At 38.2% G+C, this 26866-nt stretch overlaps 1 protein-coding gene across 1 annotated transcript in view; it reads left to right on the plus strand.

Annotated features, from left to right (window-relative positions):
* GPC3 (glypican 3) overlaps window positions 1-26866 on the plus strand; it is a gene marked incomplete at its 5' end in the record, with an annotated part of 220486 nt that overhangs the window by 27460 nt on the left and 166160 nt on the right. The window contains one exon of the mRNA XM_008058339.2: window positions 25519-25652. Within this exon, the coding sequence (XP_008056530.2) occupies window positions 25519-25652 (134 nt within the window). The remainder of the gene's footprint in view (window positions 1-25518; window positions 25653-26866) is intronic.

The following is a 26866-nucleotide window of genomic DNA, read 5'->3' on the forward strand; positions in this document are numbered from 1 at the left end:
AACCTCATTCTTTTACCAATGAAGAAACTGAGAAACAAATTGAGGTGATACATAGAGAAGAAAACGGGAATCTGGAGATAACTATGGCAAGACAGAGTCAAAAGGAAAAATATGAAATATGCTAAGATGTACTCTGTGTCACTTTTTAAAACATTAAGTAAGGGTAGAGAGTGAGGTGAGTGGGTGAGCAACTAGTAAAGATGGAATGAAAGGGAACCACTGCTTATTGAGTGCCTTTTACATACCAAGCTTTGTGCTAGACACTTCATATACCTTCTTTCATTTAACACTCACCACAACCATATAAAGTGGAACGTCTTATTTCCCTCATTTTACAGATAAAGAAACTGGAGCTTAGAGGAGTGAAATATTTTCTTTCACTTTGGGAAGAAGCAGGATACCTGGGGCCAGATAGCCGTGTTTTGGGAGCTCAAGTCAAGCATCTTGCTTCCTGGCCTATGTTGCCGATTCTGTCATCTGGGAACAAATGCAAGGAGTACATATGTGTCATGAGGTCAATCCACAAAGAAAGGAAAATCAGGATATAGGAAAGCTAGGTCTAGGGAGAGTCCTTGATAGGAAGAGCACATAAGGGCCACAGCTTTTTCACTGGTCAATATACAAGGCCACCAATTTTTTTGAGAAACAAGAGCCAACAGTAAGATTTGTGAGTATGAAGTCATGTGGGAAGAAGGGGAAAAGGAATATTTGAGCACATGGGATTAAGAATAGGAAGGTAGAATCATAGGAGAGTGAATGTCTGCTGAGAGAGACCCCATAAAAAAAGATGAGAAAGTTGGTACATCGAGTAGATGAGTAACTAAGGAAGTGAATTATTAGGTGACAGCAAAAAGACTCCAGGGAATTACAAATAGCGTAGTTTGCTCTTTGGATATTTGTTCAAGGAATATTTTTATGAAGTGATTCAGACAACTGAATGCTAACTTCATGTAGACATTGCTACTTCCTGGGCCTTTATTATCATTATTTAATTATTTGCTTTTTAAATGTTTATGATGACTCATTAATCTGGATTCCCTGTCTTGGAGTTGATATTTGAGACATGTCCTAAGGGAGCCCTATCCAGCAGCCTTTTGCAGAGGAGTTGTAACCTAAATGCTAGTGTGTTCTTTTGTTACTGAGCTGCCGATGTTTGGATCAAAACAATCCATTTTTGATTCATGTATGTTATTAGCTCTGACAGGATAGCAAGACGTGAGGCAGATACTGTTTTGTATATTACAGAAACCCAGATAAGCAAACAGAGAATGAAAAGATTGCCTTTATTAGAAAAGCAATCTTTTCTGATTTTTCTTAGCACCAAGCAATGTGTTTTTAATAAAACTGAGCAGATAAAGCACTCATGTGTCCAGTCTTGCTCTCCCTCTTTGACTCTAGATATATGTGATTTCATGATGCTGGCAAGAGGACTACTGACTTGTCAGTTAATCAAAAGTTGCTAAAGGAAAGTCAATATAATAGAAACTAATCATCATCTTGTCTTTTCCCAGTGACTCTATTGGACTTAAAGTGTCTGAGCTGCCTGTTTTCCACAACAGTGTTACTAACAGTAGTACCTGTGCCCTTCTTGTAAAGGGTGAGAATCTCATTTTGTCTCTCTTTCTCTTGATAAAAGGCTAGGGGCTGATTCCTTGGAAGAGCTGTAAGAATTATTAACACCAGCTATGTGTAGCCAAGTGTTACTTCTTCACCCTTTCTTCTTTGGTCATATTCACAATAACTCATTTCTTTATCACACTTGCCCTCTTCTAGACCTATGTCTTTAAGGCTCTGCTCTCACTCCCTGTAAATTGACTCTAAAATGAAATAATTTGATTTTTCTTCAAGTGGAACACTAGATTTCAGGTGTCCCTAGTCCAAATGGGATTGTGCAGCTGCCATACAAACTGTGGAGCCAGCATAATTGTGCCTACCAACATTTTGTAATAGGAATCACTAATTCTGTGCAAGCAGCTCCTGTGTGGGAAGAATTTGGTGTTACAATAGAAATTTTTTCTGAAAGCACCTTTCCTCCTTGGAACCAACTTGCCTTGAAAATTCTCCTGTGTTAATGGAAAGGCTAAATGATTTGTCCAAGTTGAGTCAGTAGCAGAACTAAGATTATTTCTACTTATAATTTTCTGGGCACTATAAAGGACATTTGAAATACATAGGAAAATATCGGTGACTTGACCCCCAAATCTGCTCTGGGCCCAGCCGCCAGAGGTAATGTTCTCTCCTAACAGATAGTCTCCAATTTTATCTGATGGTGCTTGTCAGAAGCCCCATGTGTGGCTCCCAAACTGCTGTTTCTTTATTTTTCATTATTATTTATCACATCGCTATGCTCAGTTATGAAGACATAAAAGATTGTGGCACAAGGATCAATGTTCTTGTGCAAGTCTTACTCAACTTTATTATGACTACTGACAAATCTCCAGGGACAAAATGTGAAAAGAAGGAGACATTCTCTACTTTCACAGGGTAATTACTTCCCATTCCTTGTACCAGTCCTGCTCTTAGATCTGTAGAATTATAAGATGACAGAGTTGGGAGTGACTGTTTAATCAAATACCTTTCATTCTGTAGTTGGGGAAACGGAAGCCTAGATAGGGGAAGGGACCGAAGTCATGCAATCTCAGTAGTCTTGGTTATTCATACCCAAACTCAGAGACCCAGAAATAATGATAAATGGCTTTTAAAGTTCAAATTAGGGATTCCTAAGATACATTTCAAGCAGACTTCTCATTATTCTTCAGCGTAAAGAAAACTATGCCCTATTTTTAACCCCCATGTCTAACTAAAGTTTCTTCATTATAGGTACTATTGAGACCACTCAGTGTTAGAGAAGAAATAGAGAAAACACTTGGCCAGGGCTATTAGTCTTCCTGTCATTATTATTTCCATCTTCTTAAAGACCACAGTTTCTTAAGTGATTCACCTTCAGCTAGTTGAATCTTTGATCGTTAGTTGCTCCCAAAGAGTTTCTCAAGAAAAGACTATAAGCAAGCACATTAGACTTTGGAGTTCTAAATTCTGATTTTAAGGCCCTGTTTTGTACTTTAATAGTTGTATGGCTTTGGGCAATCACTTAAACTTCTGAAGGGCCAGTTGGTAAAAATAGGCATGATATCTTATCTCACAGGGCTAGTTACAAAGCTCCTTTGTGATAATGTAATATGGATAAGTGCTTTGTAAAGATAAAAAGTTATGCCCAACCAATGTGTTAGTTAAGAGAATGCCTACCCTACATATTCCATGAACTATTCTGGGATGCCCTAAGTTCTTGGATGGTCTGTGAAGCAATAAAATAGATATCTCTTAATTATTCACACAGTAGTATGAGTGGGGAGCACCAATAATACATAATACTTAACAGAAACTCACCTAGATACAATTTCTGTTTTAGTTTAGAATACATTACTTTTGGAGAAGCCTCTGAAATCTGTTTGCTGAGAGAAAAATTAAACTGAGGTAGAATTTCATAAGCAGGCCATATGCAAGCCCCTGCCCTTTTCTGGACCTTAGGTGTCTACCTCTAAAGGGGAATTGCCCTAACTGGCCACACTACTTCTGATATCCTGCTACTTCTGATATCCATGTGTCTGTGAGTCTAGACACATGGAAGGCAGCCAGGGAATGTCAGTTTTAGATGATGCTCAAAGTATATATAAGGGAACTGGAGTTGTGCAAATACCAGGGACGAAAAAATCACAAGCTGCCCAAACGGTATCACCTCATTAATAGAATAAGCAATGAGAGAAGTCAATCCTGGGTATAAGAAAGCATGACTGACATTTAAGGAACTGATCAAAAGAAAAGACAGGAGGAGAGTGAAAATAGCATCTGTAGACGGGAAGGACTGGGATGCTAGCAATGTGCAATACTGCTGTCACAGAGGGAAAGCACAAGATGAATCTCTTTGTGCTGTTTCTGTTCAGGGGTCACACTCTTCTCAATTTTCCTGGTTTTTTCTCTCCTTTCAATCATGTCCTTTTCAAAATTCATCTCTAAAGGATTTCTGAGCCATTCTGGTTATAACTTTTGCTAAAACCAATCAGCAGAGGGCTATCTACAGTGCAGGGCAATCAGCAGAGACCCAAGGCATTGATCAGGGATGATGTCTTCATTTGGATGGACTGTGGCTCATTGGTTTGGCTGAAGTTACAGTCAGAACCATATTGCAATAGTTCTGCTGCCAACTAGGTACACAGCTTCCCATACAGTTTTTAGAAATAGTGCTTGGTTAAATACAGTATTTTTTACTATTTGCATGAGAAATGGAGTGTGAAATTGGCATGTATTGCACTTTAGTATTTTCCCCTTTTATTCCATCTAGTACTCCTTTAGCCTGCAGGAATTTAATGACAGTGAGAAAATAAGATCCAAAATTGGGCTCTCCTGACACACTGTGCTATGTGGTGGTATCCAGCACTCTGATTCTTCTTGTAAATTGCGAAGGTAGTGATGCTGTTATATGTAGTTTGGGGTTCTGTGATAAAGTGGTATATGATGTTGTGTGATAGTCAGCCCTGGCTTTATATGACATGCATTCCCAGAAACTGCATCTTAAATAAGACTCAAATCTTAATTGTAAATAATGAATTAGAAGAGACACATGAAAGTAACAAGTTATAAAAAATGAAGTACAGAGGTATCTTTGTCAGTATCAGATAACTGAAACTATAAAGAAATTTATCAGAAGGTATTCATATGTATAATAATAAAAATATTTTATTGTTGAGTTGTAAGAATTCTTTAGGCATTTAGAATATTAGACACTTATCAGATATATTTGGCAATATTATCTTTCATTCTGTAGGTTGTCTTTTCATTTTCTTAATAATGTCCTTTGAAGCACAAAAGTGCTTTAATTTTTATAAGATCTAATTCATCTGTTTTTTCTCCCCTTTGGTTGTGCTCAGTGTCATATCTAAGAAAACATCGCCAATTCCAAAATTATAAAAATTTACACTATATTTTTTATTTAAGAGTTTCATAGATTCAGCACTTAAATTTAGGTTTTTATCAGTTTTGAGTTAATTTTTTGTATGTGGTGTGAGGTAAGGGTTCAAATACAGAGATATGCTACTGGATTTGGCTTGCTAGTATTCTGTTGAGGATTTTTTATAGTCTATACTAATAAATGATATCGGTCTGTAATTTTCTTTTCTTGTAATAGCTGTTTAATTTTTGTATCAGGGTAATGCTGGTCTCATAAAATGTGTTGAGAAGTATTCCACCTTTACTATTTTTTGGAAGAGTTTATGAAAGATTAGTTTAGCTACTCTTTTCAATGTTTGGTAAAAACTTACCAGTGAAGCCTTCAGATCCTGGGCTCTTTAAAATTATAAATCCAATCTCTTTATATATAAGTCTATTTATTTTCTATTTCTTCTTGAGTCTTTCTAGGAATTTGTCCATTTCTTCTAAGTTATCTACTTTTTGGTGCAAAATTGTTCATAGTATTATTACTATTTTTTTTTCTTTCTTTTTTTTCCTGTAAGGTCACTAGTAATGTCCCCACTTTCTCTCCTGATTTTAGTAATTTGAGTCTTCTTTTTTTTTTTTTTTTTGAGTCGAAGTCTCACTCTGTCGCCCAGACTGGAGTGCAGTGGCACACTCCTGGCCACCGCAGCCTCAACTTGCTGGGCTCCGGCGATCCTTCCACCTCAGCCTTCCAAGTAGCTGGAACTACAGGCATGCGCTACCACACCTGGCTGATTTTTTATTTTATTGTAGAGATGAGGTCTTACCAAGTTGCCCAGGCGGGTCTCCAACCTGTGGGCTTGGGCAATTCACTCACCTCAGCCTCCCAAAGCGCTGGGATTACAGGCTGAGCCACCAAGCCCGACTCGAGTCTTCTCTTTTTTCTTTATCAATCTAGCTAAAGGTTTGTCAATTTTGTTGATCTTTGCAAAGAACCAGCTTCTAGTTTTATTAATTTTCTTTATTGTTTTTCTGTTCTCTATTTCAGTTTTTTCCACTCTAGATTTAATTATTTCCTTCTACTTGGATTGAGTTTACTTTGCTGTTCTTTTTCTAGTTTCTTAAGATAGAAGATTAGGTTATTGATGTGAGATCTTCCCTTTTTTTAAATATAGGCATTTACAGCTATAGATTTCCCTTTGCTTTCTTTAAATACCATAACGTTCAGTATATTGTATTTTCATTTTCATTCGTCTCATGATATTTTCTAATTTCCCTTGTTATTCCATCCTAATCCCATTAGTTATTTATAAGTGTGTGTTTAACTCCCACATATTTGTTAATTCCCTAAATTTCTTCCTGTTATTTTTTTCTACTTTCATTCCATTGTAATCCAAAAGTATACTTGTACGATTTCAAACATTTTAAATGTATTGAGACTTGTTGTATGGCCTAACATGTGCCCAGTCCCAAAGAGTGTCCCACATGCACTTGAGATACATGTCCTACTGTTGTAGGGAGTGTTCTACAGACTTCTGTTCAATCTCATTGGTTTATAGTGTTACTTAAGTCTTCTATTCCTTCATTGATATTCTGCCTAGTTGTTCTATCCCTTATTGAAAGTAGAGCATACTTTACACTACACAGATGGAAAGAAATCTTTTTTAAAAAGAAAGCAGGGCACCTTTGGGAGGCTGAGGTGAGTGGATTGCCTGAGCCCGCGGATTCGAGACCCGCCTGGGCAAGTTGCCGAGACCTCATCTCTACGATAAATCAAAAATCAGCCGGGCGTGGTAGCGCGTGCCTGTAATTCCGGCTACTCGGAAGGCTGAGGCGGAAGGATCGCCGGAGCCCAGCAGGTCGAGGCTGCGGTGGCCGGGAGCGGCCACTGCGCTCCAGTCTGGGCGACCGAGTGAGATTCCAACTCAAAAAAAAAGAGAAAAAGAAAAAGAAAAGAAAGCAGGGAATTGGAGACTCCAAATATTATTATTGAATGATCTCTCTTTTCCTTCACTTCTCACAGTTTTGCTTCATATATTTTGGGCTCAGTTGTTAGGTACGTATATGTTTATAATTGCTATATCTTCTTCATGGTCTGACACCTTTTTATTAGAAAATGTCCTTTGTCTGTAGTATAATATTTGTCTTAAATCTATTTTGTCTAATATTTGTACAGCCACTCGAAATAGCTTCTGATTAATTGGTATATGCTTTTTCATCTTTTTACTTTCAACCTACTTGTGTCTTTGGGTTTTTTTTTTTTTTGAGTTGGAATCTCACTCTGTCACACAGGCTGGAGTGCAGTGGCATGCTCCCAGCCACCGCAGCCTTGACCTACTGGGATCTGATGATCCTTTTGCCTCAGTCTTCCAAGTAGCCAGAACTGCAGGGGTGCACCACCACGCCTGACTAATTTTTTATTTATTGTAGAGACGAGGTCTCGCCAAGTTGCCCAGGTGAGTCTTGAACCTGCGGGCTCAGGCAATTCACTTGCCTTGGCCTCCCAAAGTGCTGGGATTATAGGCTGAGCCACCGAGCCTGTCCTACTTGTATCTTTGAATCTAAAATGTATCCCTTATAGACCCCATAAATGTGCACTATATTATTTTAAATCTATTTTGCCCATCTCTACTTTTTAATTGGAATGTCCAATCTATTTGTATTTAATGTAATTAAATAATTAGGTAATTAAATAGTTAATAAGTAACAGGTAATTACATAAGGTAGAATTCGTTTCTGTCATTTTACTGCTTGTTTTATAAATGCCTTGTGTCTTATTTGTTTCTCTATTTGTCCATCATTGACTTATTTTTTGTTAAATATTTATTTCTAGTGAACTGATTTTATTAACCTGTTATATTTTACTATGTATATTTTTAATTATTTTCTTAGTGGTTGCCCTGGAGATTACAACCAACATTTTGTAAGATCTAATTTGAATTAATACCAACTTGATTTCAATAGTATAAAATATATTTCCCTATATATCTTTATTTCCTCCCTCTACTTGTGCTGCTATTATACAAATTACATCTTTGTACATCATATGCCCATCAACACAGATTTCTAATTATTGCTCACGCAGTTGTGCTTTAAATCAGATAGATGGAAATAAAAAGAGTTACAAGCAAAAATATATTTATGCTGTTTTCCATAATAACCTGTGTAATAAACCTTACTAGTGTCCTTTTTTCTCAATGTGGATTTAAGTTATTAGCTGGTATCTTTATACTCCACATGGAAGTACACCTTCTAATGTTTCTTAAGGGGCATATTTGCTAGTGACAACCTAGTTTATATGAGAACATTGATTTCATCTTCTTTTTCATGAATAATTTTGGTGGACATAACATTATTGAGTATTGTCTTTTTCTTTCAGTGCTTTGAATATATCATTCCATAGTAATTGTCAATAACTCAAAAAATAACAGATGCCGGAGACGATGTGGTGAAAAGGGAACGCTGCTACACTGTTGGTGGGAGTGCAAACTAGTACAACCTCTGTGGAAAGCAGTGTGGTGATTCCTAAAAGTTCTAAATATCAACCTCCCATATGATCCCGTAATACTCCTACTGGGAATATACCCTGAAGAACTCAAATCACTCTATAAAAAAGATACCTGCACACGTATGTTTATCGCAGCATTGTTCACAATAGCAAGAACCTGGAACCAACCATGCTGCCCATCAAAAGAGGACGAGATTTTAAAATGTGGTACATATACACGATGGAATACTACACAGCCATAAAAAAGAACAAAATCATGAATTTCGCAGCAACCTGGATGAACTAGAGTCTATAATACTGAGTGATCTCTCACAGAAACAAAGATCTGAGTATCACATGTTCCCACTCATATAGTGGACCTTGAACATCTATCATAATGCTATAAGAAAAGGACTGACAGTGGCGGGAAACTATGGGATGGTAGGGAGGGGAAGGGAGGTGGGATTAACGACAGTCAATATCTGTCTGGGGACGGGGAGACACCCCTTATCAATAAAAGTGCCTGAATGATACATATTTGTATACCTAACCCTTAACTGTATGCTACAATTTTAAAATAAAAATATGTTTATTAAAAAAAGGAATATATCATTCTATTACCTTCTTGTAGTTCTGCTTTCCGATGGATAATCAACTGGTAATCTTATTGAAGACCTCTCGAATACTATAAGTCACTCCACTCTTGCTGCTTTCACAATTCTGTTTTTGTCTTTTGACAGTTGATCATGATGTGTATGATGTGTCTACTGTGAATCTTCTTGAATGTGTCATGCTTGGAATTCACTGATCTTCTTGGATGTATGGATTAATGTTTAACATAAAATTTAGAAAGTTTTCAATTATTTCTCCAAATATTATTTTTGCCTTTTTCTTTCTCTCTTCTGTATCTGGAACTTCTATTATATGTACGTTGACACATGTAATTGTGTTCCAAAAGATAGAGGCTCTATTCATTTTTCTTCAATCATTTTGTTTTTCTTCCTCAGATAGAAGGAAATGACCTATCTTCAAATTTGATGATTCATTATTTTGCATGCTCAAATTTTCTATTTAGCTTCTTTAGTGAATTTTTCATTTCAGTTATCATAATTTTCAATTCCAGAATTTCTATTTTGTTCTTTTTTAAAAAAATAATTTCTATCTTTTTTCTCTATTTGGCAAGGCATCATTCTCCTATTTTCCTGTAGTTCTTTAAGGATTGTTTCTTTTACATGTTTGGACATATTTTAAATGACTGATATAACGTTTTTGTCTAATATGTCTAACATCTGGGCTTCCTCAGAAGCAGTGTCTGTTGACAGATTTTTTCCACCTGTGCATGGGCCATGCTTTCATGTTTCTTTGCATGTCATGTAATTTTTTGTTAAAAAACTAGACACCTAAATAATATAATGTGGCATCTCTGGAAATCAGATTCTACCCCTTCCTCAGGCTTTGTTGTTGGTTTTTGTTACTGGGGTGGTGGTTGTTACTTGTTTGTGACTTTTCTGAATCAATTCTATAAAGTCTGCATTCTTTGTCACATATAGTCACTGAAATCTTTGTTCAATTAGCTTAATGATAGTTATTAATTGAACAGTGATTTCCTTAACTGTCTAAAAAAATAAGTCTCTCAGACTTTGCTGAGGAGCTCTGTGTGTATGTTGGGCACACCTTGAACATTCAGTCTAGCACTTCCTACTTGCACAGAACTTCTTGGTCAGCCAGAGGTGAGGGTAGGTCTTTCTTGAGCATGAATACAGCCTTGGGCATGCACACAGACCTGTGCTTGAATGTGAGCTACTAGATCCCCAGGAATATACAGGAGTTTTTATAGCCCTTATCGACATCTCATTCTCCAGTTTTTTCTTTAAACTTTTTGGCTAGCCTATTGCTTGCTCCAACTATTGTCCCTTACCTTGGGTAGCTGCAAAGTTAAATAAGTAGCTCTAATTGATGTTAACAAATGCCCCTGGGGAGAAGGCTTTTGCACAGTGATCACCACATCTGTTCAAATAAAGACAGCCTTGCAAATGAGGATTTTTCTTTCTTTCTTTCTTTCTTTCTTTTTTTTTGGAGTTGGAGTCTCTCTCTTTGTTGCCCAGACTGGAGTACAGTGGCATGCTCACAGCCACTACAGCCTCGACCTGCTAGACTTAGGTGATCCTTCCGCCTCAGCCTTCCAAGTAACTAGAACTACAGACGCATGCCTGGTTAGTGTTTGTGATTTATTGTAGATCTCATCAAATTGTCCAGGCTGGTCCTCGAACCCCCAGGCTTAGGCAATCCTCTTGCCTTGGCCTCCCCAAGTGCTGGGATTACAGGCTGAGCCACCGCACCCGGCCACAAATGAGGTTTTTAAGGTAACCATCAGACAGGTCAAAATGACAATTCACTGGAAGTGGGACTTTGAGCAAACTGCTACTCCATTCTGTACTCTCCAGTGGCTGCCTGGATTTCACTATGATCATGAGCTGTTAGTTTTTTTGTTTTGTTTTGTTTTTGAGTTGGAGTCTCAATCGCCCAGACTGGAGTGCAGTGGCCGCTTCCGGCCACCGCAGCCTCGACCTGTTGGGCTCCAGCGATCCTTCCGCCTCAGCCTTCCAAGTAGCTGGAACTACAGGCGTGCATTACCACGCCCGGCTAATTTTTGATTTATTGTAGAGATGAGGTCTCGCCTTCCCAGGCGGGTCTCGAACCCACGGGCTCAGGCAATCCACTCACCTCAGCCTCCCAAAGGCGTGGGATTACAGGCTGAGCCACCGAGCCTGGCTGAGCTGTTAGTTTTTAAGATTGCCTCAACTAGAAAGGAAAAGTGGGAATAGGAAAGACAAAATGCTACAAAGTTTACTGTTCTTACCAAGATTCGGCCTTTTTCTTGAATAAAGGCTCCTCAGATTGCTGCAGCCTCTTTGTTAATTTCCAGAGTACTGAAGAAGTTGGTTCTGACAATTTTTACCAATTTTCTCATTGGTTTATGTGGTTGAGAATTTTCCCAGGCCTTTACTCTAAAATTTTTGCTGATGTCCTGTTATTAATATTTTAATGCATATGTTATATAGCATTTTATTGTTCTTTTATTCAGTCAACTAGTTATTAATCACCAAATAACTGGAGGGACTTGGCTAAGCACTGGAAATTCAATATTGAACAAGACGGCTTTGGCTTGTTCAGGAAGCTTACGGTTTTCTGGGGAAAAACCGAGGCTAAAAGAAGCAATTACAATGCAGTGTGATAAGTGCCATGATGAGAGCAGTATAGTGGAATATAGGAAGGAATTGAATTTAGACTTGGTGAAGAAGCTTCTGGAAGGAAGTTAAATGTAAATTGGGACCCAAAAAACAAGTAGGAAGGTTTTTAAGCAGAAGTACAGAATGTGCAAAGGTTCATAATGTTGTGAGGAAACTGAGCATAAAGTGTGATGAGAGCAGGCTGGGACATGAGGCTGGAAGTTTTTCAGGGAGAAATCATCAAAAATCTCATAAGTAAAGTAAAAAAATATATTTTACCCTAAGGACTATGAGAGGCCACTGAAGAATTTTAAACTGAGCGATGACATTACCTATGCAGCATCTCTAGCACTTAAAACACCTTCCAACATGTAGAGGTGATGAATTAATAAATTATTGTCCATGAATAATATTTAATTAATTTATGAATAATTTAATTAATTTATAATTTACTTATAAATTATTGTTTTGATATTATTATGAGTGTTAATGTAGAGCAGAGATTATGGTATCACAACCCTTTATTTCTCTTTTTTTAACTTTTGATTTTTTTTTTTTGAGTTGGAGTCTCACTCTGTCGCCCAGACTGGAGTGCAGTGGCCGCTCCCAGCCACCGCAGTCTCGTCTGCTGGGCTCCGGCTATCCTTCCGCCTCGGCCTTCCAAGTAGCCGGAATTACAGGCACACGCTACCATGCCCGGCTGAGTTTTTGATTTATTGTAGAGATGAGGTCTCGTGCCCAGGCGGGTCTCAAACTCGCGGCCTCAGGCAATCCACTCACCTCAGCCTCCCAAAGGCTCGGGATTACAGGCTGAGCCACCGAGCCCAGCACTTTTAATTTTTTTATTTTAAAATTGTGGGGTACAATTCAGGGTTATGTATACAAATATTCACTGTGCAGGTACCCTTGTTGATGAGGTGTGTCCCCCCCCCCTCCCCAGGCAGATTTCCATTACTGTCGTTCCCACCTCCATGCTCCTCCCCACCTCCCCCCCACAGTTTCCCACTACTATCAATCCTTTCCTTATAGTATTACGATAGTTGTTCAAGGTCCACTTATGAGTTAGAACTTGTGATACTCAGTTCTTTGTTTCTGTGAAAGATTACTCAGTATTATAGACTTAATTCCATCCAGGTTGCTGCAAAGTTCATGATTTTGTTTTTCTTTATGGCTGTGTAATATTCCATTGTGTATATGTACTGCATTTTTTAATCCAGTCCGCTTTTGATGGGCAGCACGGTTCGTTCTATGTTCTTGCTATTGTGAACAAAGCTTTAGATGTGTTGATTTGTGTTAAAGCTATTGTTATTTACTGCATTAGAAATTAGCACTGAGGATTGAAAAAATAGTTATTTACTAATTCTTTTAAATTAATAATAATAAAGTCATCAGATATTCATGCAAAACAAGATGTTTTCCAAAACAAAATACTTTAGTGGAAAGAGTGGTATTGCCTTACATTTTTGCAAGTCTCTTTAATTTCTAACTTAATATGGATAGCTAAATTCTCATGTCTGCTTCTGCCTTCCATTGGTTTGATTGAGGGAAATTTGGCCTCATACATATACACAGTTGGAAAAGGAACAGTGTTCTAATATGCTTTTCAGATAATTAAGGACATTTTTCTCTGATGCTACAAAAAAAAGTTGGCAAGTGGTAGTTTCTTAAAGGTTAGTGACAATGTGGAAGCTGCAAATATATCAATTAACTTTTCATTTTCTGTTACATTAAAATCTATCTTGCACTTTGTGTGAATCATTAGCCATTGTGTGATTTTGTATCTTGATGCATTGGTCATTTGATAAATATCAGTTCACTGAGTTATGCAGCTCTGCCAAATATTAACACACTTCATTATACAACATCAAAACATCATATTAATTAGTGTCACCACCGTTCTCATCAGAAAAGCCTTTAAGTATTGGGAAGCTGTCAAGCTTTATACTGGAAGATAACACATTTTCCCAAATTCTGATTTTTGCATGAAAGTGCAAATTTTATCATTGGCTATGAACGTTATCAGTTGTTTTCCTTGAAGTAACAGGCTTGCTTTGTTCATTTCCAAGAAAGTGCCTGCCAACTACTTGAGATTGAATTAACAGTTTGTCAGTCTTTCCTTTAAGCAAAAATAGTGTTACATGAAAAAAGTGTTTGGTTCATCTCATTACTCAATCACACATGTACTTTTCCTCTAGATGACCATCATACTTTGGTATGTACCCAGAAGTACTTTACACATACTTCACATAGTCAGGGGTCAATATTTAATAAAACTAATTTTTTCTGCCTCTTTCTTAAGTGAACCAGGCTTTATTTAAAAACGTGAGCTAGGCTCGGTCGCTCAGCCTGTAATCCTGCGCCTTTGGGAGGCTGAGGTGAGTGAATTGCCTGAGTCTGTGGGTTCGAGACCCGCCTGGGCAAATTGGCAAGACCACATCTCTACAATAAATCAAAAAAATTAGCCGGGTGTGGTAGCGTGCGCCTGTAGTTCCAACTACTCGGAAGGCTGAGGCAGAAGGATCGCTGGAGCCCAGCAGGTCGAGGCCACTGCACTCCAGTCTGGGTGACAGAGTGAGACTCCAACTCAAAAAAAAAAAGAAAAAAGAAAACATAAAAATGTGAGTGCTTGACAGTGAATACTATAGAGACTACTATTGCAGTTCGGTGTCACTACTCTGGGGCCAGCAGTTTTACCCATCGTGGCTTTGACACCATCAGTGCAAATGTCATCAAATTTGTTTGAGGAGAAATCATAAATTTTGATCATGCTATTTAACACTTCAAACATTTCAACAGTACTCATTTTGTTTGTTTGTTTGTTTGTTTTTGCCAAACTTTCAAATAAATCTTCTTCAATGATTAGTTGATCATCGAAGTGCTGATACTACATGAATCAATATAAGCAAAACAGCAATTGTACTCCATGTCTATAGATTTGTCCATCTGTAAGGCAAAAACACAATCTGCAGAGGAGATATTAGCTCCAGAGGGCTTTGTGTTTGCAGGTAAACCTCTAATTTGATGAGTTCATTTCTCACTCATTGGAAATTGTCATGATTTATTTTACTGACTTTTCAGTGGTTTATTAGGTTTCTCCACTATTAATTAGTGTCCACTATTTGTTGTGTGTACTTCTCTAGCTAATATAATGTAATAACCTACCTTATAGTATGTTTCAGTGGCTTGTTCATTTTTGTTTGTAAAAGCTGAACAAATACTCTTGATTTTTAAAGAACTCATAGCATTTATTTTGTGTTTAATTCCATTGTCTTTAAACTCCAATTAATTGGTTTCAAGATAATGCTACAACTTAGCTCACACTATAATACTATTCCAAGATGTTCTGTTACACAATACTCAATAAGATAAATTATTTGTATTTGTAAGGTCAAAGGAAAGATAGCTTTTGAAATATCTGCGTTTCTTAATTACAATTGTAATCTACAGAGTAGATCCCTTTCTTCCAGTTATCTGAGTCTGTTTCACACTTTTTAAAGTCATCTTTACACATAGACATTGCAGCTGTGGATTGGTCAAGAAGTCTTATAATCTCCCATTTTGAAGCCAACCATCTATTCTTAAATATCAGAAAAATGTGTTAGAAGTAAATTTTATTTTATTGTATAATAAAATATAAAATCTACAATGTTATAGATACATTTTAAAACTTAGATTTTTTTAAAAAGTATTATTGCAAATAAGACTATAAAGTATATTCACGTCACATATTTCACATAACTTCACATTTTCACAAAACTTCTAGATTTCAAAATAACTATTAAATGATAATGAAGCTACAAAGATTATGGTAAATGTCACCTAAATAGCCATTAAGAGCACTAAGTTCTGAGTATAAATTAACTTCTGAAAATGCATGTATGTGTACCCAAACTTGCTACCTTAGAACACTCTGGAATACACAAATGCATATTTCAGTACAGTGATGTCATTTTACATCCTGTTGCCTCTTGAAAATTCCTCTGTATACTTGTGAGAGAACAAGAGCAAAAAGAGAAAATAAAGTCTTACTATTATTATGAAAATAAGTTTGCCTTTAGTACCTCCTAAGAGGGTCTCAGAAAACTGGAAGAAAGGAATTGGAGGAAGTCAAAACTGGAGCTTTGGAGACCAACTAAGAGATTGTTGGGATGGTCTATGTGGCAGTGATTCTCCAACTCGAGTGTACATTGGAATCGCCTGGAGGACTTGTTAAAATATAGATGGCTGGGCCCCACTCCCAGGGTTTCTTGTTCAGTAGATCTAAGTTTGGCCTCCAAATTTGCATTCCTCACAAGTGCCCAGGTGGTGCTAATGTTGTTCCTTTTAGGGCCACACTTTGAGAACCACTGCACTAGTGCCTTGCTGCTCATGTAAGACTTCATCCCAGATCTACTGAATATTAATCTATGTGAATGAGATTCTCAAGTGATTTGTATACATGTTAAAGTTTGAGAGACACTACTTTAAGAGAAAGTCAATGGAATCCTAGGCCTGAGGAGAAAGAAAAAATGGACAAGTTTAAAAGTTATATACAAGAGACAAAAAATTAGGCTTAGTGTCTGGGTGTAAGGAAGTGAGGGAGAGGAAGAAATCGTCAGATATGCTCTGTTTCTTTTGGCTAGAGTAACTGAGTAAGTAGTGATTCTTTTTCACTGGGACGGGGTATACAAGGAGATGACTACATTTGGGGAAGTGATATTTGAATTCAGTATTGAGTTTATTGACTACATGGCATTCTCTTTTAGCCCTCACATTATTGATCACATGCAGTTAAGCAATACTCTTGTGGGTTCCTGGTGCTGGGGAGGGATTGTTATTGCATAAGTGTTAGGTACACAGGCAGGATTCCTTTTTTCAGCTCAGATTCCATTTGTGGCAGATACAAATTAGTAAACTGTAACTCTCTTTTACAAAAGATGCATTAAAAACCTGTCTCCCATTCCCGTAGCATTCAGCCCCACAGACATGAGTGTGAGGGTGAGAGACACAGGGCAACCAGGAAAAATGACCTACCATCTATCAGTAATTTAGGCTCTGAAGAACAGAAAAGGATATTTCAGGTATTCCAGAGTAGCCCAGACCAGGTTGTGTGACTGTCAAACATGAGCAAACTCTACATGGTTACCTTTCAGAGTGGGGACCCAGTTTCATCAAATCCTTTAACTGTCTTTAAAAGTTCTCAAAGAACTCCTCTAAATACCGTATTATTACATATGTTCCTAACCAACTGAGTCAGGATTCTGACACACAAAACAAGCTGCAGAAGCAAGTGCTCCTCACTTACAGAATGAATGAGTCAGATCTCTCTCTGGGTGGGAGAGACATTACACTTTCAACCATTGTTTTATTTGATCCTCACATTACAGCCAGGTATGGCAGGCATTGTTATTATCTTCGTTTTGCAGATGGGGAAGCTGAGTTTCGAGGAAATTAAGTGACTTTTCTAGAGTTATTGAAATGGTAGAGGATGATCTTGGACTGGGCTCCAAACTGTGCTCTTTTAACTATGATATCATATGGTAGTTGAACTTAGCAGCAGACTGATCTGCAGGACATTAGTTCCTTTTTGGGATTCCAATTTACTTCAAGAGCTGACTTGTATGAAATGTTCAAATAATGACACCTGATTTCTTAAAATAACTTGATTTATAATACATTACAGATTATTAGTGAGCTCTTATCTTAATGGTCAAGCAATTAATAAAGGGTCACAGCAAAACGTCTGAGGGGTGAAAAAAATGCTTACATTGTCACCAGGTCTGTTCATTATCCTCTGTGCTCTATATCCAGATCAATCAATAGTTAATTAATAATGATGTTCTTCTTGAAGCACAAGGTTATAAATTAATTTAATGCTCATGTGCATATTTCTATAGGAAAAATGAGTGGAAAATGCCTGCCATGCCCATCTCATTGTAAGAAAATGTATGTAATGATCACAAGCATATAATAAGAATGGTTTGCTTAGCCAAATGTTTGTTCATTTCTGTTAATCAGTATTCATTTGAGCTACTTCCATGCGGTTTGTGGAAGCAGTGCAATCAGTTGAGTAGTGTGGCAGATTTAAATCAGTAATAAAAGCCCTGGGGAAATTAACAAGACAAAACATTAACCACAGACTAAACATTAACATATATTAGCATTTTTATTATACCTGTAGAATTGTTAAATGGGCATGGTTGCTACTATTAAAAAGTTTATGTTGTATATCACATAATTTCAATGTATATTTTGTTTTTAAACTTTTAAGATTTAATTAAACGAAATTGTACTACAATATAATCAATGATTCAAGAGAACAAACCGAAGTTCATCATTTTATTTTAGCTGGAAACCTATAGAATTTTCACTCTGCTCAGCCCAAAATGCCCCAAAACAAATGTCACAGGTAAAGTGGACACATCCAAAGTGGACATGGGATCAGAGCTGATATTTAAATTGCATAACCTGAAAGGAAGATTTACTTCTGATTCAGGGTTCTGATGAATCATCATCGATGTTCACAAACAAAATTTAAACCAAGTATTTGGCAACATTTCTCAGAAAAGTACTATTTGGGACCACAGTAATCAGCTGGGTTTTAGCAGAAAAGTTATTCTGTAATCAAATAAAACCGGAAAAGCCTTCAAGAGGTCCTCAAGTCTTGGTGGCCTTAAGTGCAGCTCTTGAGAGAGGAGTTGTTCTGATCTCTGAACATAATTCAGCAGGACAGTCATCTTCTCCTTCAGAACTTTTCAGATTTTCAAGGGCAGTATGATGTGTCCACGGCTCTTCTTAAGCCACAGGCTCACTAATGGGAACTTCTCTTTTTTCTGTTCCCTCTCCTTTTTTTCTCTTTCCTCACTCCTTTTCCTCCTTCTTCTATTATGGGCCATTTAAGTTAAAATACACACACACACACACACACACACATACACACACACACACACACACACACACACACACACACCCCTCTTATTTGTTTCTTGAGAAAGAAAATGTAAGGCATTTCATTCATCAAGAGCTAAATAGATCCATTAGGGTTAGTGAAGAGTGGGAGACAGAGATATGGTTGAATGTAGCAGCTTCCTGCTCACACTGCACCTGCCCCCAACTGTTTTGGCTATTACAGCTAAAGACTTGAATTTATTGCATTTTTGTAACCTGGAACCTCCATTTTGGGGGAAACTGTAAAGATATAGTTGAACCAGACATTAAAATACCAAAAAAATATAGAAATTCCAGAAGATTTTGTAGCCAACCCAATAATCTAAATTCTGAAGCCAGGGTCCAGGGATGTCTTGCAGGCAGTAAGCAGTAAGCAGGACTTGCTTGGGAGCTGTCTCTCCCATAGAACTTGACATCCAGTGCTTTAGTGTGGTTACTAACTGACTCTTGCCTGGCAGGCCAGAGTTTAAATCATTCCACTATTGGCTTACTGCTACTCAATATAGTGCCTGTAACCTCATAGACAGAGCTAGAGAGCATCATCCTAAGCGAACTGACTCAGAAACAGAAAACCAAATACTGCATGCTCTCACTCATATATGGAAGCTAAATGGTCACAAAGATGGAAATAATAGATACTGGGGACACCAATAAGGAGGGAGGGGGCTAGAATTCGGAAATTGTCTATGGGATACAATATTCACTATCTGAAGACTGGGCCACCTGAGACCTAATTCCCACCACTGTACAATATGTCTATGTAATGAACATGCATTTGTACACCTGAAACTAAAATAAATTTTTTAAAAAGAAGGAAAGCTCACTTTCTAAATAAAAAAAAAAAAATGAATGTCAGTTTTCTGCTTATCTTGAACAACTTTAACCCTTTTCTGAGTGTGCTTTTGCATTTTTCATCAGTATCACTATTCAACTACGGGAGGGTTGCCCATAGGACTACAGACCCAGGCCACACCTAATACTGAGAAATCCCAGAATCTATGCTTGTGACAGAAATCCGTGGCATGGTGAAAAATTTGAAAACAAAAACGTAAATGGTCGGACAAACCAGCCTTCAAGTCCCAGCTCTGCCGTTTACTACATTGTGACTTCACTTAAATTTCTCAATCTTTGTGAGCCTCAGTTTCCTTATCTCTAAAATGGGATTAATAATACCTGCACTGTATACCTAAGAGAGTTGTTGTAGGACTCACTGGAGAGAATGGAGAAAGGAAATAGGCATTATTTGTGAAGCACTAGGCTGAAGTAAGATACTGTGTTACAAATGTGAGGAGTTGGTATTGCTGAGAAGCTTGCAATATAGACTTTCTCTGCTCAGTCATTTAGAGCGGGGGATTCCAACCCCCAGGGCACAGACCTGTACTGGTGTGTGGTCTGTTAGGGACCAGGCCACACAGCAGGAGGTAAACAGTGGGCAAGCCACCAAAGCTTCATCTGGGTTTACAGCTACTCCCCATCACTTGCATTACCACCTGAGCTCGGCCTACTGTCAGATCAGCGGCAACATTAGATTCTTATAGAAGTGTGAACCCTATGGTGAACTGCACGTGCGAGGGATCTAGGTTGCATCCTCCTTATGAGAATCTAATGCCTGAAGATCTGAGGTGGAGCTGAGGTGGTGATGCTAGTACTAAGAAGTGGCTGCAAGTACAGATTAACATTAACAGTGAAGTTTGACTGCACAGAGACCATAGTAAATCAGTTGTTTGCAGACTTATATCAAAACTCTAATAGTGAATGGCAAGTGAGTTTATGTACTTCATTTGTACAGCTGCACCTTGTGGCAGGCTTTAAGTCAGAATCCAACACTTACTTTAATCCACATATGGCCCACCCATTATTTTATTTACCATTTCCATCCACACCTCTTTTTTTATGGTGAGTTGTATAATTATTTTATTATATATTACAATGTAATAATAATAGAAAGAAACTGCACAATAGATGTTATACACTTAAATCAGCCTGAACCCACCCCCACCCAGTCCATGGAAAAATTGTCTTCCATAAGACCAGTCCCTGATACTACAAAGGTTGGGGTCCACTGATCTAGAGTGAAAGATCAAGTCTGAATTTTTTGTCACTTGAGAGTTCCCAGAACCAATATCACATGGGGGCCTGATAAAGAATATATTTAGATTTTAACCAATGGAGTGTCTAGATTTCTTGACACGTCCATTATGGGGTGCAGGTGTGAACTGCATCATGCTAAATGCTTTGCACAACTTCAAATCCTTTCATAATAATGGGGTTCAGGACACACCACTCCAAAGTATGGCACCTTGACATTTGAAAAGACAGTGGAAGCAGGAAGGTCACTCTCACCTTCCCTTTACACCTTCTCCCCTGAAACAGCCCATAAAACCTAACTGACCCTCTTCTGAAGCAGGTCATAAGACCTTTATGTGTGAGGTTCCCACCCTCTACTCACTCAGAGGAAAGAAACATCCTTATCTCTGAACACACAGGGTCACAGAGAAGAATCTGAACAAATACACTGGCTATGTTTCCCCAGGTTTATTACCATTAGATGATACCGTTTTTGTTCAATTATGCTTCTCAACCATCATCCACTTCTTTATCAAACTTAGCATAAAAATACATAGCTTTCCATGTTTCTTTGGGTCTTCCTTTCTAAAGGCTCCCATGTGATGTAAAACTTATACTAAACATATGTGTACACTTTTTCTTGTTAATCTGTCTTTTATTACTGGTGCCTCAGCCATGGGTCAAGAAAATAAAATTTTCCTGCCCTACAATAACATATTCTACTCAGAAAGTAATTTTCACCTGGTTTTTCAAGGGAGCTTGGAATAAAATATGGCACTTCAAATATCCTATCTTCCTCCTTTGTATAAGGCTAGAGTTACAGGTGTAGTAAAGCTGTGGAGCCGGATCAGAAAGAAGTTCTGCTGTTCATGAGAGGCAGAAGTGGGATTGTAGGCCAGGTCTTCCTATGCTCAGCCTACTGGGCTCTGCCTTATCTATACCTTGCTAGGTGCCAGCATTATATTTTCCTCATGTATGTACAAGGACAACGTTTCTGGACCCTGGTGAAAAAGAATGGTGCTAAGGTTACCAGAATGACTTGCTGGCCTGGATGTGGTCAGAGGCCCTGCCTTCTTCTTCCATTTCAGGACTTGTAGCACTTCAAAGCATTATTGTTTTTTCTGCCACAGATCTGGCACATAAATTAGGAATCATAGTTTATGGAAAATAAAAAGGTGTTATACTCCAGGTCTTTTGGTAGAGACACTCACCTATCCAATAAATTCACTCTAACTAACCAAATTTAAAAGTAGCAGCATCCTTGACTAGGTACATTAGTCAGTGAAAGGAAATTGGATTGCACTTCTCATTTAAGAGCCTAAAACTCTTGGGCAGGATACTGATTTTTTAAATGCCACTTGAGGCTGACTTTTTTAGTGAGTGCAGCTGAAGAATAAGACACAGTCTTCCTAGCATTGCCTGATGTTTCCCATGTGTGAGGCTGAAAGGACTTTAATGTGAATGCTGCATCTCTTTGTAAATTGTGTTTTCTTTTAGTGTCCACTTCTCAAAATAAGCTCATAATATTCACCTACAGCTTACACAGTGTGGAGCTGAAAGATGTGGGGAGAAGGACCCAAAGGGAGGATATATTTGGCGCATGCTTTGTTTATGAGAAGAATTTGCTTCATGGTAGATTTGTGGAAGAAAATACAGCTTGTCTGATAAGATGTGGCACATTTCAGATGGGGGGGTGAAAGTATTGGCAGGACACCATTGTTTGCCTCTTACCCCACACAGAGCCTTGGAAAGCCTGCTTGATAATGCCACATTGGGTGGCTTGGGAAGAAAGGTCGGACTGCAGACTGGCTACATTCTCATTTGTTCTTAACCTTCCTACTTTTACCTCAGCATCAACCCTTTCCAGTACGTTGGGGCGGGGCGGGGTGGGGCATTAAAAACTTTAAAGTCTAGCTGTGGTCCAATTAGTATTCACTGATACAAAGGGTTGACTTTCAATGGGGAGAGAGATTTCACAGCTGTGGGTTGCAAAGTAGACTAGTTACTGTGAGAGATATGTGAAAGATTTTATTTTGGTGCTGGATTTGGAACAAGTGTAGGTTAAGAGAATGTGTCCTGTGCTCCTAAATATGCTGAGAATACTTTGATCCAGGAGAAATAAGCTCTCACATTGAAGTATGTTCACAGAATAATATTTAGATATTTATGGAACAAAAATCAAGGTATTGCTCCATGAAATTTCATCTGGAGTGTAACAAAGTAAGCAAGTCTATGGCTATAGATATAAAGTGATCATAACGGACAGTTGTGCCCACAATTATTTGTATCTGCATCGTACACGTTAGAAGTGATCAGAACTTCACTCCTCAATCCATCCAAGCATCCCCTGGCCTTAAGCACCCACCCAGACTGCTTCCAGTTAGGGCATATTCAGAGAATGTTGATGTTTCCTTTCAAGTTAATATTAGCCCAAGTCAAAGAGCAGTACATAAGCACATCTGAAAAATTCAGTATCATACATTCCAAAGCCAAATGGAATGTTTTCAAGTGTCTTCAGCTTTTGTTTTCTTTCCATTAAGATAAACTATTGAGAAGAGCTAGTCTGAATATGAAGCTATAGGTACTGTCTTTTATAACCGAAGGTGATACTACTCTGACTCTTGATTTTTCTCTAATTTGAAATTTATTTATATGGAAATTCTTCCAAAGTTCTACAAACTACATGTCATTTATGCCTTTATATATAGATAGATAACTTAGTAAATGCCGTCAGGGCCATCTCAAGAAATCCAGAAACTGAGATTATCACACAGAGCCCATGGCTTATAAGTAGAGTGGTTTGTTAAGCCTGATAATAGAAGATTCCTTCAATTCAATGAATTCACCCAACAGTGCACAAAATCCAGTCTGAATTCCATGGAGGTACAGAAGTGACAAAGATATAACCCTTGTCTTAATAAGATATTTCAAATATTTTTCCTAAAGTTTACAATCTATGCTGGGTGTGGTGATGCATACCTGTAGTCCCAGCTACTCAGGAGGGGCTGATGCAGGAAGGTTCACCTGAGTGTAGGAGTGCAAGTCCAGCCTGGACAACATAGCGAGATCTCAAAAAATAAAATTACAATCTATATATTTACCTTGGCTATGTTGGTTGGCTATGTTTGTGAAACTAGAAACTCTTTTTTTTTTCTCCCCCCAAAATCTAGAACATAGGCAAGTGGAAATCAAGCATCACCTTCTAGGGAGGCAATATTGCATAGGTCTTAAGGCTAGACAAATGGGGCTCAGTTAGATAAGTGGATCCACTGCTGATTTGTTTTAGGCAAGTCATCTAACCTCCCTGAGCCTCAATTTATTCTTTTATAATATGGGAATGATAATATTTAGCATAATATCTGGCACAAAAGAAACATATAAGAATGTTAATATTTGGGCAACCCCCTCGGATCCCCTCCCACTGTGGGAGCTTTGCTGTCTTCTCAATAAATCCTACTTTCCCACCTTCCAATGTTCCATGACCCTTGTTCCTCCTAAAAAAAGGTCACTATCCATATTTCTTTATATGGAAGTTTATTTAGTCTTTTGTCTGAAATTTTTTTTTAAAAAGCAAATCTATAAATACTTTAACCAAAGAAATCGATTAGAATGAAGCTAAGCAAGAAATCTGATGCCATTTTAAAAAATTATTGTTACATTAGTGAAAAAAGGATAAGATTTAGAGGGAGGTATCCAATACATATATTTGAATGAATGAATGAGAAGAATTGGAAGGAGAGAGAAGGGAAAGTGGGAGGGAGGGAGGAAGAGAGGGAAAGAGGAAGGAAGGAGGGAGAGAGAGATCTGGAAGGAGGGAGGAAGAGATGGAAGGAGGGAGGGAGGGAAGGAAAGAAGGAAGGAGGGAGACAGGGAGGGAGGGAGGGAGGGAGGGAGGAAGGAAGGAAGGTTGGTTGATTCTCTTGAGCACCTATATTCTTTAATACTCTCAGTCCTGGGTTTATTTACTATATGATTCACAGCTTGACAACACTGGCGATTAATTGGTTGACTTGCCTTCTTCCCTTGGGCATCTTTAGGAAAGCCAGATGAGAAACCACACTGATATTCTTCAGAATACCTTAGCTTGGGTCTTAAAACAAAATACTCAAAAGAATCAGGAGCATTCTGTGCATGGAAGGCTGTTCTTCTATTAACTGGCTCCTCCACACACACCTCTCATACCCTCCATCTCCTGCATCAGTTCTTAAGTTTTCCAATTCCATTTTGTGAACTTCTTCATACATATAAACAGCAAGTTCCATGGAAGGATATTATTAGCATGGGGCCTGTGTAGGGTCCTCCCCAATATACACTTCAACTGTAGAAAAAGATATTTTTCATCTTATGAAATCTCTGTATAAGCCGGGCTCGGTGACTCAGCCTGTAATCCCGCGTCTTGGGAGGCTGAGGTGAGTGGATTCCCTGAGCCCATGGGTTCGAGACCCGCCTGGGCAACTTGGCAAGACCTCATCTCCATAATAAATCAAAAATTAGCCGGGCGTGGTAGTGCGCGCCTGTAGTTCCAGCTACCTTGGAAGGCTGAGGCTGAAGGATCACCAGAGCCCAGCAGGTTGAGACTGCGGTGGCCGGGAGTGTGCCACTGCACTCCAGTCTGGGCAACAGAGTGAGACTCCCACTCAAAAAAAAAAAATCTCTGAGTAGACTGTGCTCAGAATGGGCCCCTTCCCCCAGTCTTCAGCCTTCTTACCATCAATGGTCCTTTGACTTAAAAGCGTATCACCTTTTTTGACTAGTATTAGTAACATAATAATAACTTTGTGCTACTTTTTAAAAAGAAATTGAAGTGCATTTCACAATTTGTTTTTACTATCATATCTGTGAAAGTATCATATAATTATATTGTATTTCTTTTTTCAGATTGGCAAGTTATGTGCCCATTCTCAACAACGCCAATATAGATCTGCTTATTATCCTGAAGACCTGTTTATTGACAAGAAAGTATTAAAAGTTGCTCATGTAGAACATGAAGAAACCTTATCCAGCCGAAGAAGGTGAGAGGTTTTTTTGTTTGTTTGTTTGTTTTTCTGTTTCCCCTCTATCTCAGCACACAATAGCAATTGTGTTTTAAGGACAAAAACCATTGGCATGAAGCTTCTTAAATACATATTATTTGGACTGGGCGCCATGGCTTGTGCCTGTAATCCCAGCACTTTGGGAAACCGAGGGGTGGATTGCTTGAGCCCAAGAGTTCAAGACCAGCCTTGGCAACATAGCAAGACTTCATCTTTAAAAAATAAAATAAAATATTATTTAGATCTTCTGAGTAGAGCACTTGACTAATTAAATTTTATCATCTGTCAGTGTTTTTAAAAAGGTATTCTATTATATGCAAGCCTCATACAAATGTAAATTTATTGTCTTTAAATATCTAGTACAGCAGCACAGAGTGGAATGGATTTCCCTATTCAAGATCCTTACTGATTAAGCAAAATAGTTTCTACTTACAATCTAGTCTCACAATTCCATGGCTTGGCCTGTGGCTAGCCATTCTTATTATTAACAGTGAGTCAGAGTTAAATTCACCAAAGATAAGCTGACAAGACACACTCGTGTATACACAAACACACATGCACATATACTGCACACTTTACACACTCTAAAAGATGATAAAATGAAGGATCTGGTTCCTATTTCTTAAAACAACAGTCAAGGGACAAAATGCAGGTTTGCTTCTTATGTTCTTTATCCCTTCTCCCCTAACTAGGGTCCCACATCCCTATTCTAATATTTTGGTTACAATTAAGGGGTAGACATTGAATCAGAAAACCAACATAACTCTAGGGGAATTGCCTTACCTAAATAAACCACACATGTAGCCAACCCTGTCGCAGGCTCAAGAAGAGCTTTCTTTCTATTAAGTTCTTTCTATTGACTTTGAGGGTTTTGGGTGAGATTAGCCTATATGGAAAATTCAGAGGTAATAACTCACATCTCAGATTTTTAGCTAAATTATTCCTTTCTTTTTTCTTTTTTTAAGAGATGGGACCTCACACTGTCTCTCAGTCTGGAGTGCAGTGTTGTTATCATGGCTCACTGTAACCTTGAACTCCTGGGCTCAAGCAATACTCCTGCCTTAGCCTCCTAGGTAGCTGAGAAATAGGCATGCACCACCATACCCAGCTAAGGAATCCCAGAGTAAAGCATCCATGGAAAAGAGCAAGGAGGTAGCTGCAATATATTTTATGACCGACTCTTAGACACAACA

Source organism: Carlito syrichta, unplaced genomic scaffold (genome assembly GCF_000164805.1).
Source record: "Carlito syrichta isolate Samal-C Ts95f unplaced genomic scaffold, Tarsius_syrichta-2.0.1 Scaffold303299, whole genome shotgun sequence".
Lineage (NCBI taxonomy): Eukaryota > Metazoa > Chordata > Mammalia > Primates > Tarsiidae > Carlito > Carlito syrichta.